Source organism: Bubalus kerabau, chromosome 6 (genome assembly GCF_029407905.1).
Source record: "Bubalus kerabau isolate K-KA32 ecotype Philippines breed swamp buffalo chromosome 6, PCC_UOA_SB_1v2, whole genome shotgun sequence".
NCBI lineage: Eukaryota > Metazoa > Chordata > Mammalia > Artiodactyla > Bovidae > Bubalus > Bubalus kerabau.
Genome location: NC_073629.1, coordinates 59,465,520 through 59,490,910, shown reverse-complemented (window position 1 = coordinate 59,490,910; position 25,391 = coordinate 59,465,520). Strand labels below are relative to the sequence as shown.

Here is a 25,391-nt window from a genome sequence, read left to right as displayed (position 1 = left end):
TGTATAAAGGGGCTTCCCCAGTGACTCAGCGGTAAAGAATGGGCCTGTAAAGCAGGAGACGCGAGTTCAATTCCTGGGTTAGGAAGATCCCCTGGAGCAGTGTATGGAAACCCACTCCAGTATTCTTGCCTGGAGAATCTTATGGACGGGGACCCTGGCGGGCTACAGTACATGGGCTCGCAAAGAGTCAAACATGACTAAAGCAACTTAGCACGCATGCAGGCTTATTTTTAGGATGAAAAAACTTTTATTTTGAAATAATTTTAGATCTATAGAAGATAAGCCACAAATGTTGGATATGATTTTGAGACCTAGAGAAAGAGAAAACTGCCCAGAATTTTTTTAATGACCTGCACAGTTCCAGGGGGTGGTATAAGCAGAGTTCGCAAAGGACTAGCCCAGGTTGGGTGGAAGGAGTAGCTGAGGCAGAAGACAAGCAGATTCTCTGTGGCAGGCAGGAAGGAATTTTTTCAAGTTCTGAAGCAAAGAAGAGGAAATATTAAAGCTATTAAATAAGTTGAGCCAGTTTAATTTTTGAGAGCTTAGTATTGAAACTCCAACTAAAAATTTTAATTTATCTACTTAAAAAAACTGGAATATATAATGGAACTATATATAACCTTATCCTGTATTTTCCAAGTCTCCTGTAAATATATTATCACACTTTCATAATTTAAAAAAAATAAATTAAAAAAAAAATAAGATGAGCAAGGCAGTATGTATTGGAGTACAGAGGGGAAAAAAAGCCTGTAGTTGAGGAGATTGGCCAGAGTCATCTGTGTGTGTGTGTGTGTGTGTGTGTGTGTGTGTGTTAGTCGCTTAGTCATGTCTGATTCTTTTCGACCCTATGGACTGTAGCCTGCCAGGCAGCTCTGTCCATGGGATTCTCCAGGCAAGAATACTGAAGTGAATTGCCATGCCTTCCTCCAGGGGATCTTCCTGACCCAGGGATCAAGCCCATGTCTCCTGCATTGCAGGTACCTGAGCCACCTGGGAAGCCCAGATAAGAGTCTTCTATAATTAAACCTGGTCACAGGTAAAATGTGACCAGTGTCTAAAATAAAGTGGTGGCAGTAAACCAAGAAAGAGTGAAAAGGAGACATGTGTAAATACAAAATCCTAAAACTCCCATCATTAGAACCAACAAACAATTAGCTAATTTCTCTGCTTTTTTTTTTCTTAACAACAAAACTCTTCACAGAAGTTTTCCACATTTGCTAATTCTACCTTCTCTTCTTCCATTCTGTCTTAAGCCCACTCTAGTCTTAACAAGGTCCCCAAAGACCTGCAGTGGTCTGATTGCCTAATCCAGTTTTCAGATACCCTCTCTCTCTATTTCTCAGCAGTATTTAACATTGTTGACTGTTTCTTCTTCTTGGCTTATGAGCAATATTCAATGTACTCTTTTTAACTCACTGGCAGCTCCTTCTCAGTCTCTTTTACTGGATCCTTGTCCTCCCAACTTCTAAACATTAAAGTACCCCCAAATCTAACTCCTTTTGATGTTTTTTCTAACTACACTTAATCCTTGGGTGAATTTTTTAAGTTAGAGCACATGTACATCGATACCAGAGGTCAGGATAAGATGAGTCAGAAGTCAGGGAGTATATGGACAGACAGGCCAAACCAAAAGAGATGAAGAGAAAGACAAGGATTGGTAGACAAGGACTGGTAGTCAAGTCTTGGCAGACAATTAGGACATCAAAAATCATTAAACACTGACAAGTAAGGGTAAGACCGGAAGGAGAGTGGTGATTCATTAGTACAAAAGAAACTTGGATTTTGAGACAAATTTCTTAGTCAAGCCAACTAGAGATTTCTGTTTACTCAGCCATAAAAAGGAATGAAATTGGGTCATCTGTAGAGATGTGGATGGATCTAGAGTCTGTCATACAGAGTAAAGTAAGTCAGAAATAGAAAAACAAATACTGTATATTAACACATACATGTGGAATCTAGAAAAATGGTACAGATGAACCTATTTCCAGGGCAGCAATAAAAATGCAAACATAGAAAACGGATTTGTGGACACAGCAGGGGAAGGGAAGGAAGGGAGGAATTGGGAGATTAGGATTGACATATAGACACTACCATGTGTAAAATAGATAAACAGTGGGACCCTGCTATAAAGAACAGGAAGCCCATCTCAGTGCCCTGTGATGACCTAGATGGGTGAGATGTGGGTGGAGTGAGAGGAGGTCCAAAAGGGAGGGGATATATGTATACATATAGCTGATTCACTTCATTGTACAGAAGAAACTAATGCAACATTGTAAAACAATTATACTCCAAAAAAATAAAAAGAATGAGTCAGCCAGGGTAGACTCAGGAAGGAACTTATGACAGCAGGGGCCCTAACCACAGGACTTTAGATTTAGTAGGTTCTCCATGCATGTTGAGTGATTATGATGGACAGTTGTTTCTATGTAGGTGGAGAGAAAACATGAGAAATAGCTGCAGATCTTGACCCACAAAGTGGAGGAAAGTATGGAGGAGTGAATCAAAAGGAATTCAAATAGTTCACATCCACGTAACTTAGGAGAATGCTGGTACCATTTACTAAGATCAGAAATTAGGTGGAGAAGATGAGATATATGATTGTGATGGAAGAAGTAAAAAAAAAAAAAAATCAGAGATGAGGTTCAAAGATTAATGACTATGAAAATAAATGTTTACAGTGTTCTTACAGCATACCAGGCATTTTTCTAAGTACTTTGCACACACAACTCAGTTAATTCTCACAACTGCCATCTGAGGTAGACACTATTTCCATTTTACAAATAAAGAAACTAAAGTAAAGAAGTTAAAAACGAAAGCACAATGTTTAGAACATAATTTAAATTTTAAGCAGTAACGAGTAGATTTGCTGAGAAACAACAAAACAAATCACATGTTAAAAAGTGAGAGTGACTCAGTCATGTTGCCACTATGATGAAACCACCAGGAGCCGCATAATCCTACCCAGAGGGCCCTAGTGTGGATAGAAACCAAAAGGTAAATCTTGGGTTCTATCTGAACCCAAGTCTCTGGTTCCAACACCAACATTCTTTCTCTACATCATCCTGTCTTCTGCTGTAGACACTGATCTAGGCAGGGAAAAAAGAAGTTACTGTTCAATTAAATATGAACAAAACTCTCTTCAGTACTCTTTTTTATTACTATCCATTAATATACTTGCCTTTCAGAGACATGTTACTGACATTTGTTCGACAAACACAGATTACATACAACCTAAATTTTTGGAGCACTTAAAATGTGCTAGGCACTGTTTTACAAGCTTTGCATCTATGACACATTCAATCCTTACCATGACACTGTGAGCTAGGGGACATTAAGAACTTCAGTTAGAGATTAAAACTCAGGCACAGAGAGGTTCAATATTGGGTTGGCAAAAAAAGTTCATTTGGGTTTTTCCATATGATGTAACAGAAAAACCCAAACAAACTTTTTCAGCCAACATGTAATTAATTAGCTCAGGGTCACATAGCTAGTAAGTGACAGAACCCGGCTTCAAAGCCAGGCAGCCTGTCACCAGAGTGCACTCTCTTAAGGACTGTATCACATGATCTTTCTACAGCCCCATACCCTAAGATCAAGGAGCTCACCCAATCTAGTGGGTGAGACTGACAAAGCCCAGAGGTATAATACAATGTATAATGTCCAGGGGTAGAGGCGAATACTGAGAGCAAACTGGCTGGAATAATTTCTCCCAGAATCCTGCTGTCATTACTGCCAAAATGTAAATTATTTCTGGTTTTGTATATTTAGAGCAGAGTTTCTCAACCTCAACACCACTGTCTGGATAATTCTGTCTTGTGGTGGGTGAGGTGGGGTGCCGTCTTGTACTCTCTAAGGTGTTTAACAGCATCTCTGGGCTCTGTGCACTAGGTGCCAAAAGCACTTCCAGTTGTGACAACCAAAACTGTTTCCAGACGTTACCAAATATTCCTGGATTGAGAGGATGGGAGAGGGTCTCTCTGGTTTAGAAATTCTGATTTAGTAATTGTAAAGTAATTAGCCTCCAATTAAAATAAATAAATTTTTTTATTTATTTATTTTTTATTTTCATTAGTAAAAGGTTTTTTTTTTAATTTTATTTTATTTTTAAACTTTACATAATTGTATTAGTTTACAATATTGTATTGGTTTTGCCATACATCAACATGAATCCGCCACAGGTGTACACCATCTTTGTTTTATCAGTATCTTTTTATTATAAAATGCTTAAGTCCTTGTAGGAATAGCTAGGTTATGAAAAAGTCCAATTATCTTTATTTAACCATGAATATTTTAATCACTGAATCATTACCTTCCAGCTTCTGTTAAACTATTTCCACTGAAGAAATCTATGCCAGCTGGCGCATAGTCCCAAAAAATTTCTTTAGCAGCAATGTAATAATGAACAACTTGTGTCCCCGTAACGTCTGCTGGAGATTCTTGGCAATCCCTTACATTGAAGAAAGCCTGCATACTCTCTGAAAAATAGTAAATCTAAGTAGAGAATGTTATGAAAACATTAAAACATTTTTCTTAGTCCATATATATATTTTTTAAAACTGTAGCCAACAACATTGCAACTTCCCTTTCTTTTCAGAAATTTGAGGTATTTTATTTAAGGAATCTGTTAAAATCCTGAAATGTATGAAGCAAGTACAAGACTCAGGATGCCAAAGTGAATGTTGAGGAGTGGATATTAGTGGAGATTAATAACCAGCACTGGACCAACTCCTAAGGAATATGGTACCTGCCTACTGAGAGGAATTTGAGTCTGTTTAATCAAAAGTATCTTCCCTTATGGTTCTGAAGTTGTTACCATTAATTACTAGATTAACTAGTTGGCAGGCAGGAAGAAAACCAAGGCAGGTATGTTTCCATAAGAGCATAAGTCCTGTGTTTTGATTTAAGAGCAACATAAGTGGGAGTGGAAATTCATACAGACTTTTTGGAAGGTGATTAGGCAGCCTTTTTTAAAATTAAGAACACTTCCATTAAAAACTTTTGCTTCTTTCGGTTAGGCAAGGTAAAAATTTGCACATACATAAAAAGATACAAATAAAAAGTGGCTAGCTATAACACTGTTAGTGACTTAAATGGGAAAGAAATCCAAAAAAGAGGGGATATACATATATGTATATGTATAGCTGAATCACTTTGCTATACAGTAAAAATTAACACAACATTGTAAATAAACTATGCAATAAAAATTTTAAAACTAAAAAAAAGAAACTCTGATTTAATGAAATGAAGAAAGAATGAAAAACAAATGTAACAAAATGTTAATAATTGAGAACAGATTTGTGGGAAGTATGGGAAGGAGAGAGTGGGACTAATTGAGAGAGTAGCATTGACATATATATACTGCTGCTGCTGCTAAGTCGCTTCAGTTGTGTCCGACTCTGTGCGACCCCGTAGACGATGGCAGCCCACCAGGCTCCTCTGTCCCTGGGATTCTCAGGCAAGAACACTGGAGTGGGTTGCCATTCCCTTCTCCGATGCATGAAAGTGAAAAGTGAAAGTGAAGTTGCTCAGTCATGTCCAACTCTTAGCGACCCCATGGACTGCAGCCTACCAGGCTCCTCCACCCATGGGATTTTCCAGGCAAGAATACTGGAGTGGGGTGCCATTGCCTTCTCCGCATATGTGAAATAAATAGCTAATGGGAAGCTGCTATTAATATATAATATAGGGACCCAGTCTGGCAGCTCTGTTAGGACCTAGAGAGGCAGGATGGGGAGGCAGTTGGAGGGCATATATATATATATATATACACACACTTATGGCTGATTCACGTTGTTGTATGGCAAAACCCAACACAACATTGTGAAGCAATCATCTTCCAATTAAAAATGTTTAGAAATGTTAATAATTGATGAATCTGGGTGAGGAGTGTATGGGAATTTCTTATACCCTTCTTAAAACTTTTCTGTAAGTTTAAAATAGTATCTAAATTTTTTTAAAATAAAGAACTTGCTGATTACATCAGAGAGAAATTCACAAATACTTTGAATGGCAGCTAGTATCTAAGGTAAGGAAAAATTTCAATATATAGAATTTAAATATAAAACAATATCCTAATATGGTCACAGAGAAAAATCTTTGACCTGCCATGACCTGTATTTGTCTTTGATCTAATTTTTGGTATTCAATTTCTTTTAATTTATTAGGACACATCCCAAAAATGCTACTACGCAATATTATCCAAGAGAATTTTTGGAAGAAGAAAAAGAGGCATTGGGACAATCAAAGACTTTAACTGAGTTTCTTAACAGTGTGTCCACAAGGTAAAAATTGTGTATTAAATTAAAGAAACATAAAATGTGTTTGTTTACTTGTAATAAGAGACCTTAATAAACAACTCCATACCTGATGTACAGGTAGAAAGTGTGAAGACAGTTCTTAGACACCCATGAACATGTGATACTTTCTACAGATTCTGTCTTCCTTTCCCTTCTATTGCTAAGCAACATCCTAGGCCTTCCAAGCTAGGGCCACACCAAACGGCGTGAACCTGGAAGGTATATACTGTTGAACATGTGAGGATGTTTTCCTAACGGCAAATTACCATTTATTTACCATGGTTTCTATTATTTAAGTCTTTTTCTTGATTTTTTTATGGGATTACAAAGATGGGGATGTTGTGGATGTTGAGGATGATCATCACCATGATAGGAATTTACAAAAATATATTTTAAATGAGAATCTGAATTCAGTTCAGATATAATTTTTGGATGTGCCATCCTTATCTCTAATTCCTGTGTTGCTGCACTCTTACTGGCTCTGAAAGAGAAGTGTCTTCAGAATGCCCCCTTCACTCATACCAGGGCCCTAGGCAGACCCTGAGGACTTCTAAACCAGAGAAAAAGTTTGAAGGTCTCATCAAGGTGATATCAGAGTTCAAATGAGTGGAACCAATGGTGGACAAGTCTGCCAGCTGTGCCAAAAGGTTGGGTTCCATTTTTTCCCCAAATTAAAGATTTGGTAGACAAATTCATACATAGCCCAAGTTAAGCTTTTTTTATTTTTAAGGAAACATTTTAAGAGTAAATGTCTTAAAAAGTCCAACAACTCTCAAAAAGTTGTTACCTAGAGAGAAGCTGGTTCAAATTTTCAGTATAATTATTCAGAAAGAGCTAATTAACTATTTTCCACTCACTCACAGCAAGTGTGCTTTAGTTTTTCCTATGTGGACAATTAGAAAGAAACCAGAATACCTGAGGTTTCTTTTCCTTTCCACACAAAAATTCAGTAATTATTGAAAATTTTCCTAAGAACATTAAAAATGAGAAGTCTGTCTATATACAATCAATTTTGAGGGAATAAATGCTCTATAGCCAATTCTCAATTATGTACACTGCATATTATCTTTAGACTTGGACTTTTATTCTTCCCTTTCAGTTGCCATACTTACAAAGAGAGGAATAGTGAAGAAAGAGCTTGATAATTCCTTCCTTGAGATGTGGGATGGAGGAGCCAGAACTATAAGAAGAAAGAGGGAAAATTGGTACAGGAATTTTAACAGCCCTGGCCAAGAATAAAAAAGAAACCCACATAAACATCACAGCCATGCTTCCCACTCTAGAACTGTTTTAAGGTTTGGTTAATTTTTTAAAATTAAAATAAACCTTGTTTTGTTCTGGATGAGAACTCTTTTAGAAATGAGTTCCTTCCTTGTCATAGAATTTTGTCTAGAACAAACTAAAGCAAGCATTATTTGCAAAAGAAGAAAATGATCTGAGAGGAAAGTGAGAAACTTCAAGGGAGTTCAAAGCAACTGAGAAACATTCATCTTGAGGTTAAGAAAAAGAAAAAAACAATACCCATGGGCTTTCACTCAGGCTACAAGCTTTGCAAGCCTCAGATTCATCACAGTCAGGAACCACGTAGTACAGTGCAGGGAAATCAAGAAACAGGAAACCAGAGAAAAGATGTTGTCTTCACTTCTTCCTTGTGAGTTACTTCCCAGTGCAGGCTGAAACAGAAAGAAATGATTTTGAAAAATGCTATTAATAACAAATGCTTCTACTTGAAACTGAGTTTAAACCTTGCAGCTCTGGGTGTGAACCTGCCCTACACAGGGTGATTCAAACTTTAACGTGCATATGAACCACCTGGGCATCTTGTTAAAATGCAGGTTCCGACTCAGTAGATCTGGGGTGGAACCTGTCACTCTGCATTTCTAATAGCTCCAGGTCATGGTGATGCTGAAAGTTATTTGGACTTTCAGTCATTAGGGTAAAACCTTGGATGGCATTCTATTTGTGGGAAAGCTCCTAGAGGCCTTGGGAGTGGGCTGAGTTTTCTAGCCTAAGCACATAAAGGGACAGTAGACATTATAGCAACTTATAAAACAGGAACTTGTCAAGCTGAGTTCCTTAAACTAAGAAGAGTACTCAGATTGTTTTTCAAAGGAGCAATATTAGTACTTTTAGCAGGATAATTTTTCATTTTTTAAGGACTGTCTCTTGCATTGTGGGAAGATTAGAAATAGAATTAAACACACTAGCACTTCCCAGACACTGTGACAGCTAAAACCACCACCCACACATGCATATACACACATTTCTAAACTCCAATCTGACTGCTGCTGCTAAGTCGCTTCAGTCGTGTCCGACTCTGTGCGACCCCGTAGATGGCAGCCCACCAGGCTCCCCCATCCCTGGGATTCTCCAGGCAAGAACACTGGAGTGGGTTGCCATTTCCTTCTCCAATGCATGAGAGTGAAAAGTGAAAGTGAAGTTGCTCAGTCATGTCTGACTCTTCGAGACCCCATGGACTGCAGCCCACCAGGCTCCTCCGTCCATGGGATTTTCTAGGCAAGAGTACTGGAGTGGGGTGCCATTGCCTTTTCCAGGTCTGGTGAGGTCTTTACAACCTCCAGACATTCTTTGGATTCATTGGAAAGTATATAACTCCATTGCTAACACTAGCAATGGGGTACTCTTTCTACCTCCTTCTGATGTTTATGTCAGAAGCTTTCTCTATCTCCTTTATACTTGAATAAAACTTTATTACACAAAAGCTCTAAAAAAATAAATAAATAAATAAATAAACTCCAAGTCTTCCCTTGAGAAACTCTCATTTGTTTGTTTTGAATTATATATATAGTATACTTATTATATGTATCAGTATAATAATTATATATAAATACAGTAATTAGTATACATGATCATTTGGTATTGAATATGGCTAAAAGAATTTGCTCTTTCTATCAATTTGGAATTTTCAAAAAGCAAATGAGATCAAGTTCAAAGTAGACATTTACTGAGAAGTTCACTGTGAAAAATAAAGGAAGAGGAAGCATGATTGAGCAGGGAGAGCTTTAGACAAAGTCTCAGCCAACCCGACAGGGAGCTGCAGAGGAAGATGGCCTGTTGGAGGAGTCTGGCCCAGGGCAGAATCCGCAACCCTGGAGTCTGCAGCCTACGTGCTGTCATTGACCCACAGAGAGCATGACCTTGGCTGGGAAGCTGAGGCAGATTGTGATGCTGTTGGAGGCTATTGTGGGTTTCCCCGGTGGCTCAGTGTAAAGAATCTGCCTACCATGCAGGAGACGTGAGTTTGAGCCCTGGGTCGAGAAATCCCCTGGAGGAGGGCATGGCAATCCACTTCAGTATTCTTGCCCAGAGGAACCCATGGGCAGAGGAGCCTGGGGGGCTACAGTCCATGGGGTTATAAAGAGTCAGGCATGACTGAAGCAACTGAGCACGCAGAGGCTGTCAGCTAACAGTATCCTGGCACTAGAAGTTCTGAGTAGCACACTGCCATGAATTTTTTTTCGCTTAAGTCATTTAATATTTCACACAGGTGTTAATCGTTAGTTACGAAATACAACGGAGAACATTTTTTTCTTTCAGTATAAATGAAGCAGGAGGAGCTGCTGAAAGACGTATCATTGAATACTAAAATTCAACCTTTAATTATTTTCTCATTTACAAAATAGTGTGGAAATAGCCCTACAGCAAAATGAAATCATGAATACATTTATTCATGACTGGAAATGCCTAGCAGAAGAAGAAGGCACCTTTGGGGATAAGACAGATACCCACCTGAAAGAGTACCAGTCCTTTACTGACCTTCACAGCCTAACCGAGAAGATGATCACCTGCGTCTCCTGGCATCCAGTCATCTACGGTGAGGCAGAGTCTTGACTGGGATTCCCTCCTGGGATGACATCAGAATAACCTGTTGCTTTTATATGTAAAGTTGCAAACTGGCTCACTTTAAATAAGACAGTCTCTATTCCTGAGTGCCTGTGCCTGCCAAGAGCTTTCTTCACCCTCTCTTCGTCTCTCCTCCCAGCTACCTTTTGGGACCACACTGTGGTCTGTACTTTATAAGATGAGGACCAGAGCTCCCACGTTGCCCAGCTGGTGTAATGCCAAATCTGGATTTGACTGGGACTTGTTGGGCTCCCAATGCTAGCTTCACTCCCTGCAACACTCTACCTCTCTGATTACTGGGCAAGATAAGAGACACATCTCCTTTAAAGTGCTCAGCAGCTAAGAGGGTAGGAATGTGCGAGGGTGGAACCATGGACAGAACCAGCCTTGCTCTCTTTCTTCCTCCTTTCCTGCCCAGTGTTGGCCCTCTCCTCACAAAAACAAACACCTTTTGTTCTTACTAAGTCTTCAAAGTGCACCATTGATTTTATGTCAACAGTCCATCTCAATGTGGACCAGCCACAGTCAAGTGCTAATAGGCAACAGTGGCTATTGGCAACCAATGTATTATTAGACAGTACAGCTCTAACAATACTCTTGGTCTCCTGTAGAATATTTTTACACAGGTTCCATTAAAATGGAAGCGAACAGTGACTATGTAGCAAAACAAAACCTAAAAACACTTCTCTGTGCACAATGGCTGCAGATTTTAATTCCCAGTTATGTTCCAAACAGGGCTAATAGCTGTGTCGGTGGCTGTACGACTGTCCTTTGAAGAGAGGGTCCACTTTTCTGGTAAATTATTGCTGCAACCATCACTGATTCTTTTCTGGAGTTTCTCCGATCCCATACATCCTCAGGTAATAAAGGAGAGTCATCCATATGGTCTAAAAATTTCAAATACTACTTTCACATATCTTAAGCAGTTTTAATTGCAAATCATTTTATAATCACTTAAGGTTGTAAACCCATATAAAGCTAGGCTTTCTTCAGAATTTTTTGTCATTCAATTTGAGCAAAACTCAAGTTTACACTCAGCTTATTGAAAAAGTTTATTGAACAAGTCAACATAGTATTTTAAAAAATATTGTAAGAGAAATGTTCAATTGATTTTAAAAGAGCAAACTCTTTTATGGGCTTTATTTCAATACTAATTGTTCAAACGCAAAGAGACTTTAGTCTCTCACTGAACTTCGTCAATTCCGAGGATCACCAGCAGGAGGTAGTAATGAGTAAAGATGACCGTGCGGGAGTAGTGGGGCGTGGTGGGGACTGCGGCTCTGGAGCGTGCACAGCCCATCTGTGGGGACAGTACTCTTCAGCTGTTGCTGTCAAGTGATCCCGCTTGTCGACAGAATCCAGCAATTTTGTGGGAGATCTCCCAAGTTGTAAATGCCTCAACTAAAACTAAACCAAAACACACAGCAATCCAAATAAAATAGACTAATGGCTGGGTTTACCCCCCACAGTGTTCAGTTTCCAATGTCTGCTCAAGATGAGTTCTGTTTAGGGGGAGGGAGTTTATAGTGTTAAATTAAGTTTTTTCAACATACTTAAATATATTAATATTTTGTTTCTATAAAGCATTGTGTAACTAAAGTTTCCCTAATAAGCCTTCAGTTCAATTCAGTTGCTCAGTCGTGTCCGACTCTTTGCGACCCCATGAACCGCAGCACGCCAGGCCTCGCTGTCCATCACCAACTCCCAGAGTTCACCCAAACTCATGTCCATTGAGTCAGTGATGCCATCCAGCCATCTTATCCTCTGTCATCCCCTTCTCCTGCCCTCAATCTTTCCCAGCATCAGGGTCTTTTCAAATGAGTCAGCTCTTCGTATCAGGTGGCCAAAGTATTGGAGTTTCAGCTTCAACATCAGTCCTTCCAATGAACACCCAGGACTGATCTCCTTTAGAATGGACTAGTTGGATCTCCTTGCAGTCCAAGGGACTCTTAAGAGTCTTCTCCACCACCACAGTTCAAAAGCATCAATTCTTTGGCACTCAGCTTTCCTTATAGTCCAACTCTCACATCCATACATGACTACTGGAAAAACCATAGCCTTGACTAGACGGACCTTTGTTGACAAAGTAACGTCTCTGCTTTTGAATATGCTATCTAGGTTGGTCATAACTTTCCTTCCAAGGAGTAAGCGTCTTTGAATTTCATGGCTGCAGTCACCATCTGCAGTGATTTTGGAGCCCAGAAAAATAAAGTTGTACACTGTTTCCACTGTTTCCCCATCTATTTGCCATGAAGTGATGGGACCAGATGCCATGATCTTAGTTTTCTGACTGTTGAGCTTTAAGCCAACTTCTTCACTCTCTGCTGGGAGCCAGCATATTGCATATTGAGTGAGGATCTGTAATAGCTCAACTGGAATTCTATCACTGCCAGGAGCCAGCGTGAGCACTCCGCCCATGACAAAGGTCATGAGGAAGGAGGCTCGGCATACGCAAAGGCGGGATCGAGCCTCAGGAGTCCCCCTGGAAATTCTCGAGCATCTACCCCCAAAACCAGAGTCTGCCTACTTTCTGCTTTGTGCTTTCACCTACACCTCTGACTTTACAGGGGGCTGTCCCCCACTACCTCTCTCTGAAAAAAGAGTTAGCTCACAGCTCCAGTTAATAATTCCTGGGTGTGACAGTGTTTAACCTACAAACTCCTTTGGAAATCCTCTAGCCTGCCTGAATGGGTTTTTCCGGCCACATGTGATTGTTCAGAGCCTCCCAACTGTGAGAGGCAGGAGATGTTCTAAACTGCCTAAACACAGATTCCTTTGAGTAGTTAAAAGATTGATTAGAAAATGTATTGGTGAAGGGTTTTTCACTTGTTGGGCCAATGTTTGCTGCTAAGTCTCCATACTCCTTACCTACTGTGTCCTTGGCAGTGTATTGATTGATATATAATGGGTGTATAGAAATGTAAAATGCAGCTTTGTCCAATGCTTTTTGGAAGGCTGGCGCCTGACTTTGGAATAATCACCTTTAGAGAAAGATAAGTTTCTTAAAATGTTAACAGGCCTCCGGGCCAGAAGATGATGTCTATCACCTGAACTTTTGCATATGATAAGTTTACAGGAAAAAAGCCTGGCTTGCTGCATGACTCTACCCCTTCCCCCATTATCCTCTATGCATAACTTAAGGTATAAAAACTACTTTAGAAAATAAAGTGCGGGCCTTGTTCACTGAAACTTGGTCTCCCCATGTCACTCTCTCTCCCAAATTCCAGCTGAGTGTCCATCTGGAGCGCGGATGTCCTCTGCGACCATTTATTTGCCTGGGCTTCTAAGACCCACTCGAGAAGGTGTCTAAGGTGGGGCACCTTCCGCTATTCGAGAGGGCGCCTGCGGCCTCCGTGGTCAGAGCTAACCTGGTGTCACGGGTTATATTGATTTTCCGCGTAAACCAAGCCACTCAGCTTCTTTTCTCCACTGAATTTTCCTACTGAGCTATCCTTATTTCAGCCGCTTTTCTCCACTGAATTTCCTCACTGAGCTATCCTCATTCTATTACTCTTTGAATCTTTGATGAATAAATAAATATAAATAGGTCGCCGACGCCGTCCCCGCTTCGAATACCCTGGATCAGCCGAGGCTGGACCCCGGCAACTCTCCTCTTTCACTTTCACCAAGAGGCCCTTTAGTTCTTCTTCACTTTCTGCCATAAGGTTGGTGTCATCTGCATATCTGAGGTTATTGATATTTCTTCCGGCAATCTTGATTACAGCTTGTGCTTCTTCCAGCTCAGCGTTTCTCATGATGTACTCTGCATAGAAGTTAAATAAGCAAGGTAACAATATACAGCCTTGATGTACTCCTTTTCCTATTTGGAACCAGTCTGTTGTTCCATGTCCAGTTCTAACTGTTGCTTCCTGACCTGCATACAGGTTTCTCAAGAGGCAGGTCAGGTGCTCTGGTATTCCCATCTCTTTCAGAATTTTCCAGCCTTAGCCTCCCCTATTCCTTCTTCCTTAATTCATCTGAATAAAGACAATTTTTACTGCTAGAGAGTCTAGATGCTTTAATTATTATAGATACTGAGATCAAAATGACAGTTCTGTCATTCTTCCTCCTTGGCCTACTTACCACAAGAATGGTGCCATCTCTCACTGGGGTTTTCTAGCATTTTCCAGTAGTGTAGAATTACTCTCCAGTCCATGCCATGGAAGTGTGGCTGAACCTCCTGGCAAATAGGAAGAGCAAAGAAACGCTCTCCTCTCCTCTATTTTCAAGAATAGTTTTAAAAAGATATGCAAATAATTTCTTAAAGATATAATGCAAGTGATTTTCTCTTTGTTCTAATCAAAACTATAAGAAAGTATTAAAAGATTTTATTTTCAAAAGTAGAGTTTTCTCTAGAATTCACAAAATACCAAAAAACCCAAGATAATCCATTCCAATTCCAATTTGAAATCTTAAGCTCAGTGCTGGTAAACCAGTGACCTTTGGAACCTATATTTTTGGTCATTAATGTTTAAAGAAGAATGACAACCATGCAAGTGTCGAGCTTGGTGGTGGCACAGTAGCACAGATGCTAACTATGGTTAGTACATCTATTTCCTCACACTGTTGTATTCCTTGCAGAGCTTCCTCCCTACTCCCCAGACACTTGATTTTGTTTATGGGTTCTGTATTACTTTAAAATTTTAAATAATATCACTGGCAACTCCATCATCTCTTTTTGTTCACATGTTTTATTTTTGAGTGCTCATTCTGTGCCATGCTAGTATATATAGATGGAGATAAATCATACAAATATCCTGACCTCCCATAGCTTGCTCTCCACATTTTTCAGAAGCACTGATTTCATAGTCTCTTTATTTATTAAAAAAAATATATAACATTGACCCACGGAGGGTGGAGGAGGGGAGACCAGGTCCCCTTAACCCTGCTCTCATGTGCACGATCAACGTCCAGAATAAAATTCAGCAAAAGCAGCTTCCTCTCCGGGGGTAGAATTCTGGGAATGGACTCCATGTGCATGTTTTTATAAATAACCATAAAATTAGACTTTTGACTTTATTAATATTATTTCATTGCTATGATCATAATACTTTTTTTCATTCTCTCTTGAATTTGGGGATTTACCTTAGTTAATGCTGGAAAGCCCAGATGACATCTTCTGCTTCCAGTTCTGTCCGACTGACCCTAATATCATTGCTGGCGGCTGCATAAATGGACAGGTACATCTGGGGGTTTTTTTCAGCTCTTTATTAATTTAGGCAGCATTCTGTTATACATTTTGACTGGTTATTTTTTTTGAACTTAAGGGTTCAATTCAGCAGAGGAAAGGCATGCCAATTGCATGCCAATCACCATACCAGGAACTGGGGTATAAAAATGTAGTAGATATGGCATCTGGGCTCAAGATATCCACAGGGTAACCCAGTTATATGGTAACTGGAAGAAAACAAGGTCAGATCTATTTGTGCTGCTGAACTAGAACCATACATTGCATAAGATTCCATGGAAAAACAAAAACCATAAGCATAATACCTCTTGGCCAGGAGGCCTCTTCTGAAATTTCCCTAGGGGTAGGAGTTAGGGAATGATCCAGGATTTAGACAGAATTCTCTGGAAAACATACCTATATCACTGAATTTATGTGTGTATAATTTGACACCTTTTTAAAATTATATAATTTGTATAAAACTTAGATTCTCTCTTCCAGTTGCCTGTTTATCCAACAAAACAAAACAAAAAGCTTATAGCTATTTTATGATCAAAGTTTAAGTTCATTGTGATATAGAGAATTTGACCATTACAAGGGTATAATGATCTTTTATCGTGTGGCTAGGAAAGCTTTCTTGTGGTTGAAATGTAAATGACTGCGTCATCCATGCTCACTTATCGAGAACCAAAACATCTAAGTAAACTAATTTTCTTCCATGGTTTTGTTCAACAATAACTGGTAGTTATAATGAGGATCCAGAGCACATCCTCCAAGCCCCGCGAATACTGCCCTCTTTACTGATTGAGAAGGTGACACAACTTTTCAGAATATTTTATTTTTTTTAATTTTATTTTTATTTTTTTATTTTAATTGGAGGCTAACTACTTTACAATATTGTATTGGTTTTGCCATACATCAATATGAATACTTTAGAAAAGCAAATGATGAAAATAAAATCAGCCACAATTTTATAATCCTGATATTTTAGTGTATGGAAATGACTTTTAATCATTGAAAATTATTCTAGCATTGCACATTCTACTTTATTCTGATTTTTCAAAAAATGACCATTGATGTATATGCAAATTCATAGCTGACCATGCTGCTGCTACTGCTGTGTAGTTGTTAAGTTGTGTCTGACTCTGCAACCCCATGGACTGTAGCCCACCAGACTCTGTCCATGGAATTCTTCAGGCAAGAATATTGGAGTAGATAACTATTTCCTTCTCCAGGGGGATCTTCCTGACCTAGGGATCAAACCCAGGTCTCCTGCTTGGCAGGCGGATTCTTTACCACTGAACCACCTGAGAGGCCCTGGAATTGGCCGTGATATTCAGTGAAATAGAAATCATCATTTCCTAGCCTTTCAGTCAATTTGGGGTGTTTGTACTTAATTCTGGAGAACAGACTTTTCTCCTGGGTCTAAAGTAGTTGTCCCCATAATCAGTACATTCCTCCAAACAGAGGAAGAGCTGTTCCCAAAGCAAAGAGAACTGCATGATGTGTATCTTGGATTAAAAAATTTTGGCATTCATTAACACAAGCACAAAAAAGAGCTGAAAATGCTTTTATAGAGAACAAAACTTTTCTATATTACCTTTAAAAGTTACTGACTTAAGATATAGGCTATTTTTTATTATCCTCCCGAGGTGATTGATTTATCAGAGTGCATACAGTACCAATAGATTTTTTTAATGTTCAAGACTCAATTTGCTAATTCCTAAAAATATGTTATAATAATATTTATTTCTCTTTTAGGTTGTCATGTGGGATATTACTGCACATGCAGATCGAATAGAAAATATCAAGGCAGGTGGTAGTAGAAGTAAAAAAGTCACTCTCAAGGTTAGTGTTTATAACTTTTAACCTGCAAGTTTATTCCATTCAGGAGTTTATCAAAAAGTATATGACAAGGTTGCCAAGCTAAACAAAGACTCAACAGAAAAAAAAATATTATTTCCTGTCTTCGCATCTGCTGCAAGCACATTTTGAGTTGGCTTTTATGTAGGCCTTTGAAACAATAGAATGGGAAAGACTAGGAATCCCTTCAAGAAAATTAGAGGTACCAAGGGAACATTTCATGCAAAGATGGGCTCAATAAAGGACAGAAATGGTATGGACCTAACAGAGGCAGAAACTATTAAGAAAAGGTGGCAAGAATGCACAGAAAAACTGTACAAAAAAGGTCTTCATGACCCAGATAATCACGATGGTGTGATTACTCACCTAGAGCCAGACATCCTGGAATGCAAAGTCAAGTGGGCCTTAGTAAGCATCACTACGAACAAAGCTAGTGGAGATGATGGAATTCCAGTTGAGCTACTTCAAATCCTAAAAGATGATGCTGTGAAAGTGCTGCACTCAATATGCCAGCAAATTAGGACAACTCAGAAGTGGCCACAGGACTGGAAAAGGTCAGTTTTCATTCCAATCCCAAAGAAAGGCAGTGCCAAAGAATGCTCCAACTACCGCACAATTGCACTCATCTCACACGCTAGTAAAGTAATGCTCAAAATTCTCCAAGCCAGGCTTCAACCGTACGTGAACTGTGAACTTCCAGATGTCCAAGCTGGATTTAGAAAAGGCAGAGGAACCAGAGATCAAACTGCCAACATCCATTGCATCATCAAAAAAGCAAGAGAGTTCTAGAAAAACATCTATTTCTGCTTTATTGACTATGCCAAAGCCTTTGACTGTGTGGGTTACAATAAACTGTGGAAAATTCTTCAAGAGATGGGAATACCAGACCACCTAACCTGCCTCCTGAGAAATCTGTATGCAGGTCAAGAAGTAACAGTTAGAACTGTACATGGAATAACAGACTGGTTCCAAATAAGGAAAGGAGTATGCCAAGGCTGTATATTGTCACCCTGCTTATTTAACTGGTATCATGAGAAATGCTGGGCTGCATGAAACACAAACTGGAATCAAGATTTCCAGGAGAAATATCAATAACTTCAGATATGCAGATGATACTACCCTTATGGCAGAAAGTGAAGAAGAACGAAAGAGCCTCTTGATGAAAGTGAAAGAAGAGAGTGAAAAAGTTGGCTTAAAGCTCAACATTCAGAAAACAAAGATCATGGCATCTGGTCCCATCACCTCACTGCAAATAGATAGGGAAACAATGGAAACAGTGACAGACTATTTTGGGGGGCTCCAAAATCACTGCAGATGGTGACTGCAGCCATGAAATTAAAAGACGCTTACTCCTTGGAAGGAAAGTTATGACCACCCTAGATAGCATATTCAAAAGCAGAGACATTACTTTGCCAACAAAGGTCCGTCTAGTCAAAGCTATGGTTTTTCCAGTAGTCATGTATGGATGTGAACTGTTGCTGCTGCTAAGTCGCGTCAGTAGTGTCTGATTCTGTGCGACCCATAGACAGCAGCCTACCAGGCTCCGCCATCCCTGGGATTCTCCAGGCAAGAACACTGGAGTGGGTTGCCATTTCCTTCTCCAAATGGATGTGAGAGTTGGACTATAAAGAAAGCGTAGTGCCAAATAATTGATGCTTTTGAACTGTGGTGTTGAAGAAGACTCTTGAGAGTCCCTTGGACTGCAAGGAGATCCAACCAGTCCACCCTAAAGGAAATCAGTCCTGAGTATTCATTGGAAGGACTGATGCTGAAGCTGAAACTCCAATAGTTTGGCCACCTGATGCGAAGAACTGACTCATTGGAAAAGACCCTGGAGAAGGGGACGACAGAGGATGAGATGGTTGGATGGCATCACTGACTCAATGGACATGAATTTGAGTAAGCTCCAGAAGCTGGTGATGGACAAGGAAGCCTGGCATGCTGCAGTTAGTGGGTAGTAAAGAGTCAGACATGACTGAGCAACTGAACTGAACTGAGGCCCTTGATTAAAAACACCACAAAACAGATAGTACTGTCTATCCCATGAGTTCTTTTTTGTGGTCACTGTTGTTAAATAATGAAGAAGGCAATGGCAACCCACTCCAGTACTCTTGCCTGGAAAATCCCATGGACGGAGGAGCCTGGTGGGCTGTGGTCCATGGGGTCGCTGAGAGTCGGGCACGACTGAGCGACTTTATTTTCACTTTTCACTTTCATGCATTGGAGAAGGAAATGGCAACCCACTCCAGTATTCTTGCCTAGAGAATCCCAGGGACAGAGGAGCCTAGTGGGCTGCCATCTATGGGGTCGCACAGAGTCGGACACAACTGAAGTGACTTAGCAGTAGCAGTTGTTAAATAAAGGAGCCAAGGGATTCTCTAAAGTGATGCAGTTGAAAAAGCACTGGAGAGAAACTCCACGTAACTAGGCTTTAGATCACAGTTTCCTGAGTTTGGGTATGTTCCCCTATCCCCGAATACCCCCAAGCATTGATTTTCTTGCATATAAAATGAGTTACAGTCCTTCCTGGTAATAATATGCTCTGACTTGTGAAGCTGTGGATTCTGCCAAGAGGTCTGGGAAGAGATGCCTCAGCTCCCAGCTCAGTACTTACCTACCATTTGTACATTCCCATCCCCAGTCCTTCAACCTGAGCATCATAGATCTCTAACCAAGAAACCATGGATGTGGTCTTCTGTGCACTTAAAAAAAATACTCCTTCAAAAATGGGATCTCATTGGTTCTTTTGGGTAGGGGTCATTCATTCTTGTAAAAAGTTTAGAGGTAAAATCTTAGACTAAACTGAAGTGGAAAGAAGCTAATCTAATTAGGGGCTTCCCAGGTGGGGCAGTGGTAAAGAACCCACCTGCCAATGCAGGAGATGCCAGAGATGATCCCTGGGTCGGAAAGATCCCCTGGAGTTGGAAATGGCAACCCGCTACAGTATTCTTTTGTGTGTGTGTATGTGTACTTTAAAACAAGTACTTTTTAAAACATTTATTATGCTCGTGGATTCAGTGGGTAGGCTTTTAGAATGGGCTTAATGGGTTGGCTTGTTTCTGTTCCACTCTCTTTGGTGCTTCATCTGGGGGAGACTGGCATCTTGAAGAAGGGGGCTACTTGATAACTTGGGGTGGGATCATCCAAAGGCATCTTCACTCACATACTTGAGGGGCAATGCTGGCTTTTGACCCAGGCTTCCCCAGGCTGCTGACTCTACAGGTGCACCTCCACCTGTGTCTCCTAGCGGTATCTTCACATGACTACTTCAGGCTTTCTTCTAGAACATCATAGAGCATCACTTCCACTGCCCGCTCCAGTATTTTCGCCTGGAAAAGCTCCCTGGGAACTGAAGCGGAAAGAAGATAATCTAATTACCTAACTATATAATACATAGAAATACTAATTTATGTTTTTCCTTGAACTGGTATTTCTTCATATTATTGATTTTAATTGGAATGATAGGTCAAGTATGAGTTCCTTCATCAGCTCTCTGAAATTAGCACATAACTTTCTTGTAACATTTTACAGCCTATGTTTCTCCTTGAACCAGAGAGTAATAAAGAAGCAATATATATCAGACACTGTGCAGTCTCCTCAATAGAAAGTGGACATAGGAAAGTAATTACAGATATACATTGGCTGCCTGATACATTTGAGGTGAGTCTTGATGGCTTCATACTCTTCTCCTGCTGACTTGTAGGTTTTTGGAAAATTTTGTTCAAAGAGGATGTTTCAAGTAAACAATTTATCTGCATTTAAATTGTGAATTACCAGGAACTAAACATCACACACTGTGTCACTGTTGACAAACCAAGATCTGACTTGGGGATGAGAAGAAGGCCAGAGTTTCAATTTCCATGGTTTATAAGCCACTAAAAAATGTAGGTAGTGTCAACACTGATATAATACAATAATGGAGAAAATGAAGGTTGTAAAAATAGAAACAAATATTTTACACCTTCGTGAATTTAAATTTTATGGTTTCAGCTGTTTAGAGCGGACTACTCTGAAGATCTGTGACATGTGATAATGTGTCATTTTGCAAAGTGGTCTTGAATTGAGTGCATCGTGAGGCTGATAGGTGAAAACTCTCGACACTTGTGCCGTGTGAGCCTGGCTGACTGCCCAGCGTTTGTGCTGCAGTTTCACTTTGTAGTTCTGTGCTTTACCTGCAAAGTCTGGTGTTTGTGAATCTGAAAACTAATAATCCTCCCAAATGTTTCCCTCAAGGAACTAGGGGTCTACTATGTACTTTGAAAAATTAAAAGATAAGAATATTGAAGAATTGAAGGGAGAAGGCAATGGCACCCCACTCCAGTACTCTTGCCTGGAAAATCCCATGGATGGAGGAGCCTGGTAGGCTGCAGTCCATGGGGTCGCTAGGAGTCGGACACGACTGAGCGACTTCACTTTCACTTTTCACTTTCATGCATTGGAGAAGGAAATGGCAACCCACTCCAGTGTTCTTGCCTGGAGAATCCCAGGGACAGGGGAGCCTGGTGGGCTGCCGTCTGTGGGGTCGCACAGAGTCTGACACGACTGAAGCGACTTAGCAGCAGCAGCAGCGTTATGAAGGGTGATTCGTCCTTCAGGGTATTCAAGTGGATTATGCAAAAATACAATCACTTTTCAAAGTTCTAATGGGCCAAAATAAATACAATGAATCAGAATATCATAATCCTGGATTCTATAGTTTTCTAAGCTAAATAATATTGAAAGAAATTTAAAATATGCACATGTAAATTTTTTAATTAAAAAATAAAGAGCAAGTAGCAAAATGAAGAAAAACATTTGCCCCAAATATGATAAATACAAATTTTCCAGTAAATAAGCTAAAGACATATACTGAAAAACAATTAGCAGATAAACAGGAAAATCATTCAGACTTTCTAATAATCAAAGAAATTATTCATAAAGCAACAATAATGTATTATTTTGGGCCTATTTAATTCTTACATGAGACTTTCAAGTATTATCTTGTGTTAGAAAAGATGAAATGGTGAAATCAATAAACTCTAACATTACTGGTTTCAGTATAAAAGTTTTAGAATACAATTAGCCAATGTGGTTCTTAAATCATTCACATTTTCAAAGTTTTTGACTATTAATACAAAATTTGGGGAATTTATACAAAGAAATAATCCAAATTGTGTCCTAAGATACAGTCACATGCGTATCTTGACAAATCATGTCAAAGTGTATCCATGAAAAAGATTGGAAAAGGATATAGGGTAGAACTATATTTGATTTTAAAAACTTCTATTTCCCAAACTTTCATAATATGATTATGTTTTGTTTTGTTTTGTTTTTTTCAATCATTAATGCATAAAGCGCCAGAGTAAGTGCAAGTCTGGAGTCTTGAGCTTCCTACAAGAGGGAAGCCTTATTAGAGGGGAAGGAAACATGGGTTCCTGATTGTTTATCAATCACAGTGGAAGGTGACAGCTGTAAGTGAACCTCACTGGGCTCAGGCCACAGCAGTCAGCCAGGTTTCCAGGGTCCTCGCTCCTGGGATGCCAACAGGCCTTAGCGCTGCAGCACCTGTATCCTTCTCCCACCCCTACTGTTACTGTTTATTTGCTGCTGGAACCCTCCACCTTTGCCGTTTTGCTCATCAGTTCTATCGGGTAGGTAGGGCATTGGGAAAAGTCATTTTTCCTGTTGATTTGAGAGTAGCGCTCTCACCAGTCAGTCAGTTCAGTCATTCAGTCGTTCAGTCGCTCAGTCGCGTCCGACTCTTTGCGACCCCATGAATCGCAGCACGCCAGGCCTCCCTGTCCATCACCAACTCCCGGAGTTCACTCAGACTCACGTCCATCGAGTCAGTGATGCCATCCAGCCATCTCATCCTCTGTCGTCCCCTTCTCCTCCTACCCCCAATCCCTCCCAGCATCAGAGTCTTTTCCAGTGAGTCAACTCTTCACATGAGGTGGCCAAAGTCCTGGAGTTTCAGCTTTAGCATCAGTCCTTCCAAAGAAATCCCAGGGCTGATCTCCTTTAGCGCTGTCATAGGTTGCCACAAAAAATCTTTCACCTCATTTGAGGGCTGGCTGGTTGGAAACGTGGACCTTCGGGACTCTAAGCCACCAACCCTCCTTGGACTCCTCTGTGTGCTAGCAGACTTGTGCTGCTAATTACTGAAAGAGTGCAGGTGCCCACTGTCCACTGCATGCTGTATCTAATTTAACACCAAGCCTCTCATCTATTGATCTTACCTGCTTAACAATCTCATAAAAGCACCTATGTTCAGCTCCATAATTAACAGTGAAAAACAGAATGCATTTCTGTTTTTCTATTACATTTTGCATTTCTAATACATTTCTATTACATTTCTAATAATAATAGTAATAAAGTTATGGCACATCATGTATATATTAAAAACCAGAATGGTTTATGACTACATAGGTAAGTTTTCAAATTGCAGTAACTGAAAAATCTTAGGATGGAAATTTATATTCATACTAACTAAAACTAATTTTAAAATGTAAAAATGTTTCTGTGAAAAAGGACTGGAAAAGATGTATGTCAGAATTATATTTGATTTCAAAACCTTCCAGTTTCCAAATTCTGTGTTTGTGTTATGTTCTTTTAAAAAATGTTAAAGAAGAAAAAATTTTAACATAAAAAGCTTTGAGAAAAACGTCATCACTGTTCTAGGTACACAGAACTTATTTCTAGCATTTTTAAAAATAGATTAACAGATTGGGAAATGTCTTTGAAAATCGAAGTGGAATATCCTGTCAACTTGTCACTTGTTCGGCAGACTGGTATGTCTTATTTTAATCATTACCTATTTGTTTTCAAACAGTATAATCTTCATCTGATGTTTATTACATTGTTGTGCTCTTCTGTTCCTTAAATAATCTTTGTTGCAGCAATTAAGCCTGGTTAACTAAAGGACAGAATTTTACATTGTTGCTGGTTTAAAAAAAAATCTTATTATGGATACGGATATATTGTAAAAAGAATGAACTAGATTTCATGATTGGTAGTATTGTATAAACATCCATAATTATTCTGGTTCTTCATAGTCATATATTTGTAATTTTGCAATGTTTGTTTATATTCAATTTTATCTCACAATTATGAAGATGACAACATTTAATTGGTAAAGTTTCTTTTAGAAGGTGGAAGAGTCTTGCACTTTTTATTGAACATTTATTACAAGTGTTTTTATAAATAATTCAGTAACTATGTTGAAAAATGTTTATTTTTAAGACTTCTATCCCTCAATTTATAGAACTGAAAATTCATAGTGAAGTAGGACATATGAATGGGAATAGTATTATCTACATCCAGATACTAGCAAAACTTTACAATTCCAAATAGCTTTGACCCCCATAGAAATCATGACCCCTTAAGCTTTAGGCACTATTGCAGCAGAAGCAGCTGTGGAATGGCAGATGAAGGCATAAATAACTTGAATTAATTAATCCTGTGGATATGTATTAGGTAAGGTTCTGTGATTACAAGCAACAGAAATTGACTATAGTTACCTTAAGTGAACAAAATTAATTTATTGGAAGTTTATGCCAATACTGTAATACATGCTTTAGCAGGTTAACTCTTTTTATATTGTCAATAACCCTGAAAAAATACTTATGGATCGAGGAAATGAGGCTTTGAAGACAAATACATCATCTACCTATAGCTCACTATGTATATGGTGAATAGCCAGAATGAGTGGCCAGCCTCTTCCATCAGAAGGGATCAGTTCCAATCATTGTATAACTGTTCAAGATTCAGAGAAGAGATAAACCCAGAAATAAACCCATATGTATGTGGTCAACTGATTTTCAACAAGGGTACCAAGGTAATTTAGTGGAGAAAAATCATGTTTCAACAAATGGTGCTAGGACAAATGGATATTCACCTGCAAAAGAATTACCTCACACTCTATACAAAAATTAACTGATTTATGTTGATGTATGGCAAAACCAATACAATATTGTAAAGTAATTAGCCTCCAATTAAAATAAATAAATTTATATTTAAAAATTAATTGAAAATGAAATAAAGAGCTAAATGTAAGAGTTAAAACTAGACAGCTCTTAGAAAAAACATGGACACACATAAATATAAGTGTTTATGACCTTGGATTAGGTAACGATTTCCTAGATATTACACCAACAAAGGAAATGCAAATCAGAATCACTTTTGATTAGATACCACTTCACACACACTAGATAGCCAAAATA

The 25,391-nt window shown here is 39.2% G+C and overlaps 1 protein-coding gene across 1 annotated transcript in view; it reads left to right on the top strand.

Annotated features, from left to right (window-relative positions):
* Positions 1 to 25,391, top strand: part of DNAI3 (dynein axonemal intermediate chain 3) — an 85,102-nt gene that overhangs the window by 23,433 nt on the left and 36,278 nt on the right. The window contains exons 8-14 of the mRNA XM_055585313.1: positions 6,165 to 6,281; positions 9,941 to 10,131; positions 10,896 to 11,020; positions 15,251 to 15,340; positions 17,089 to 17,175; positions 20,722 to 20,850; positions 23,887 to 23,960. Coding sequence (XP_055441288.1) covers positions 6,165 to 6,281; positions 9,941 to 10,131; positions 10,896 to 11,020; positions 15,251 to 15,340; positions 17,089 to 17,175; positions 20,722 to 20,850; positions 23,887 to 23,960 — 813 coding nt within the window. The remainder of the gene's footprint in view (positions 1 to 6,164; positions 6,282 to 9,940; positions 10,132 to 10,895; positions 11,021 to 15,250; positions 15,341 to 17,088; positions 17,176 to 20,721; positions 20,851 to 23,886; positions 23,961 to 25,391) is intronic.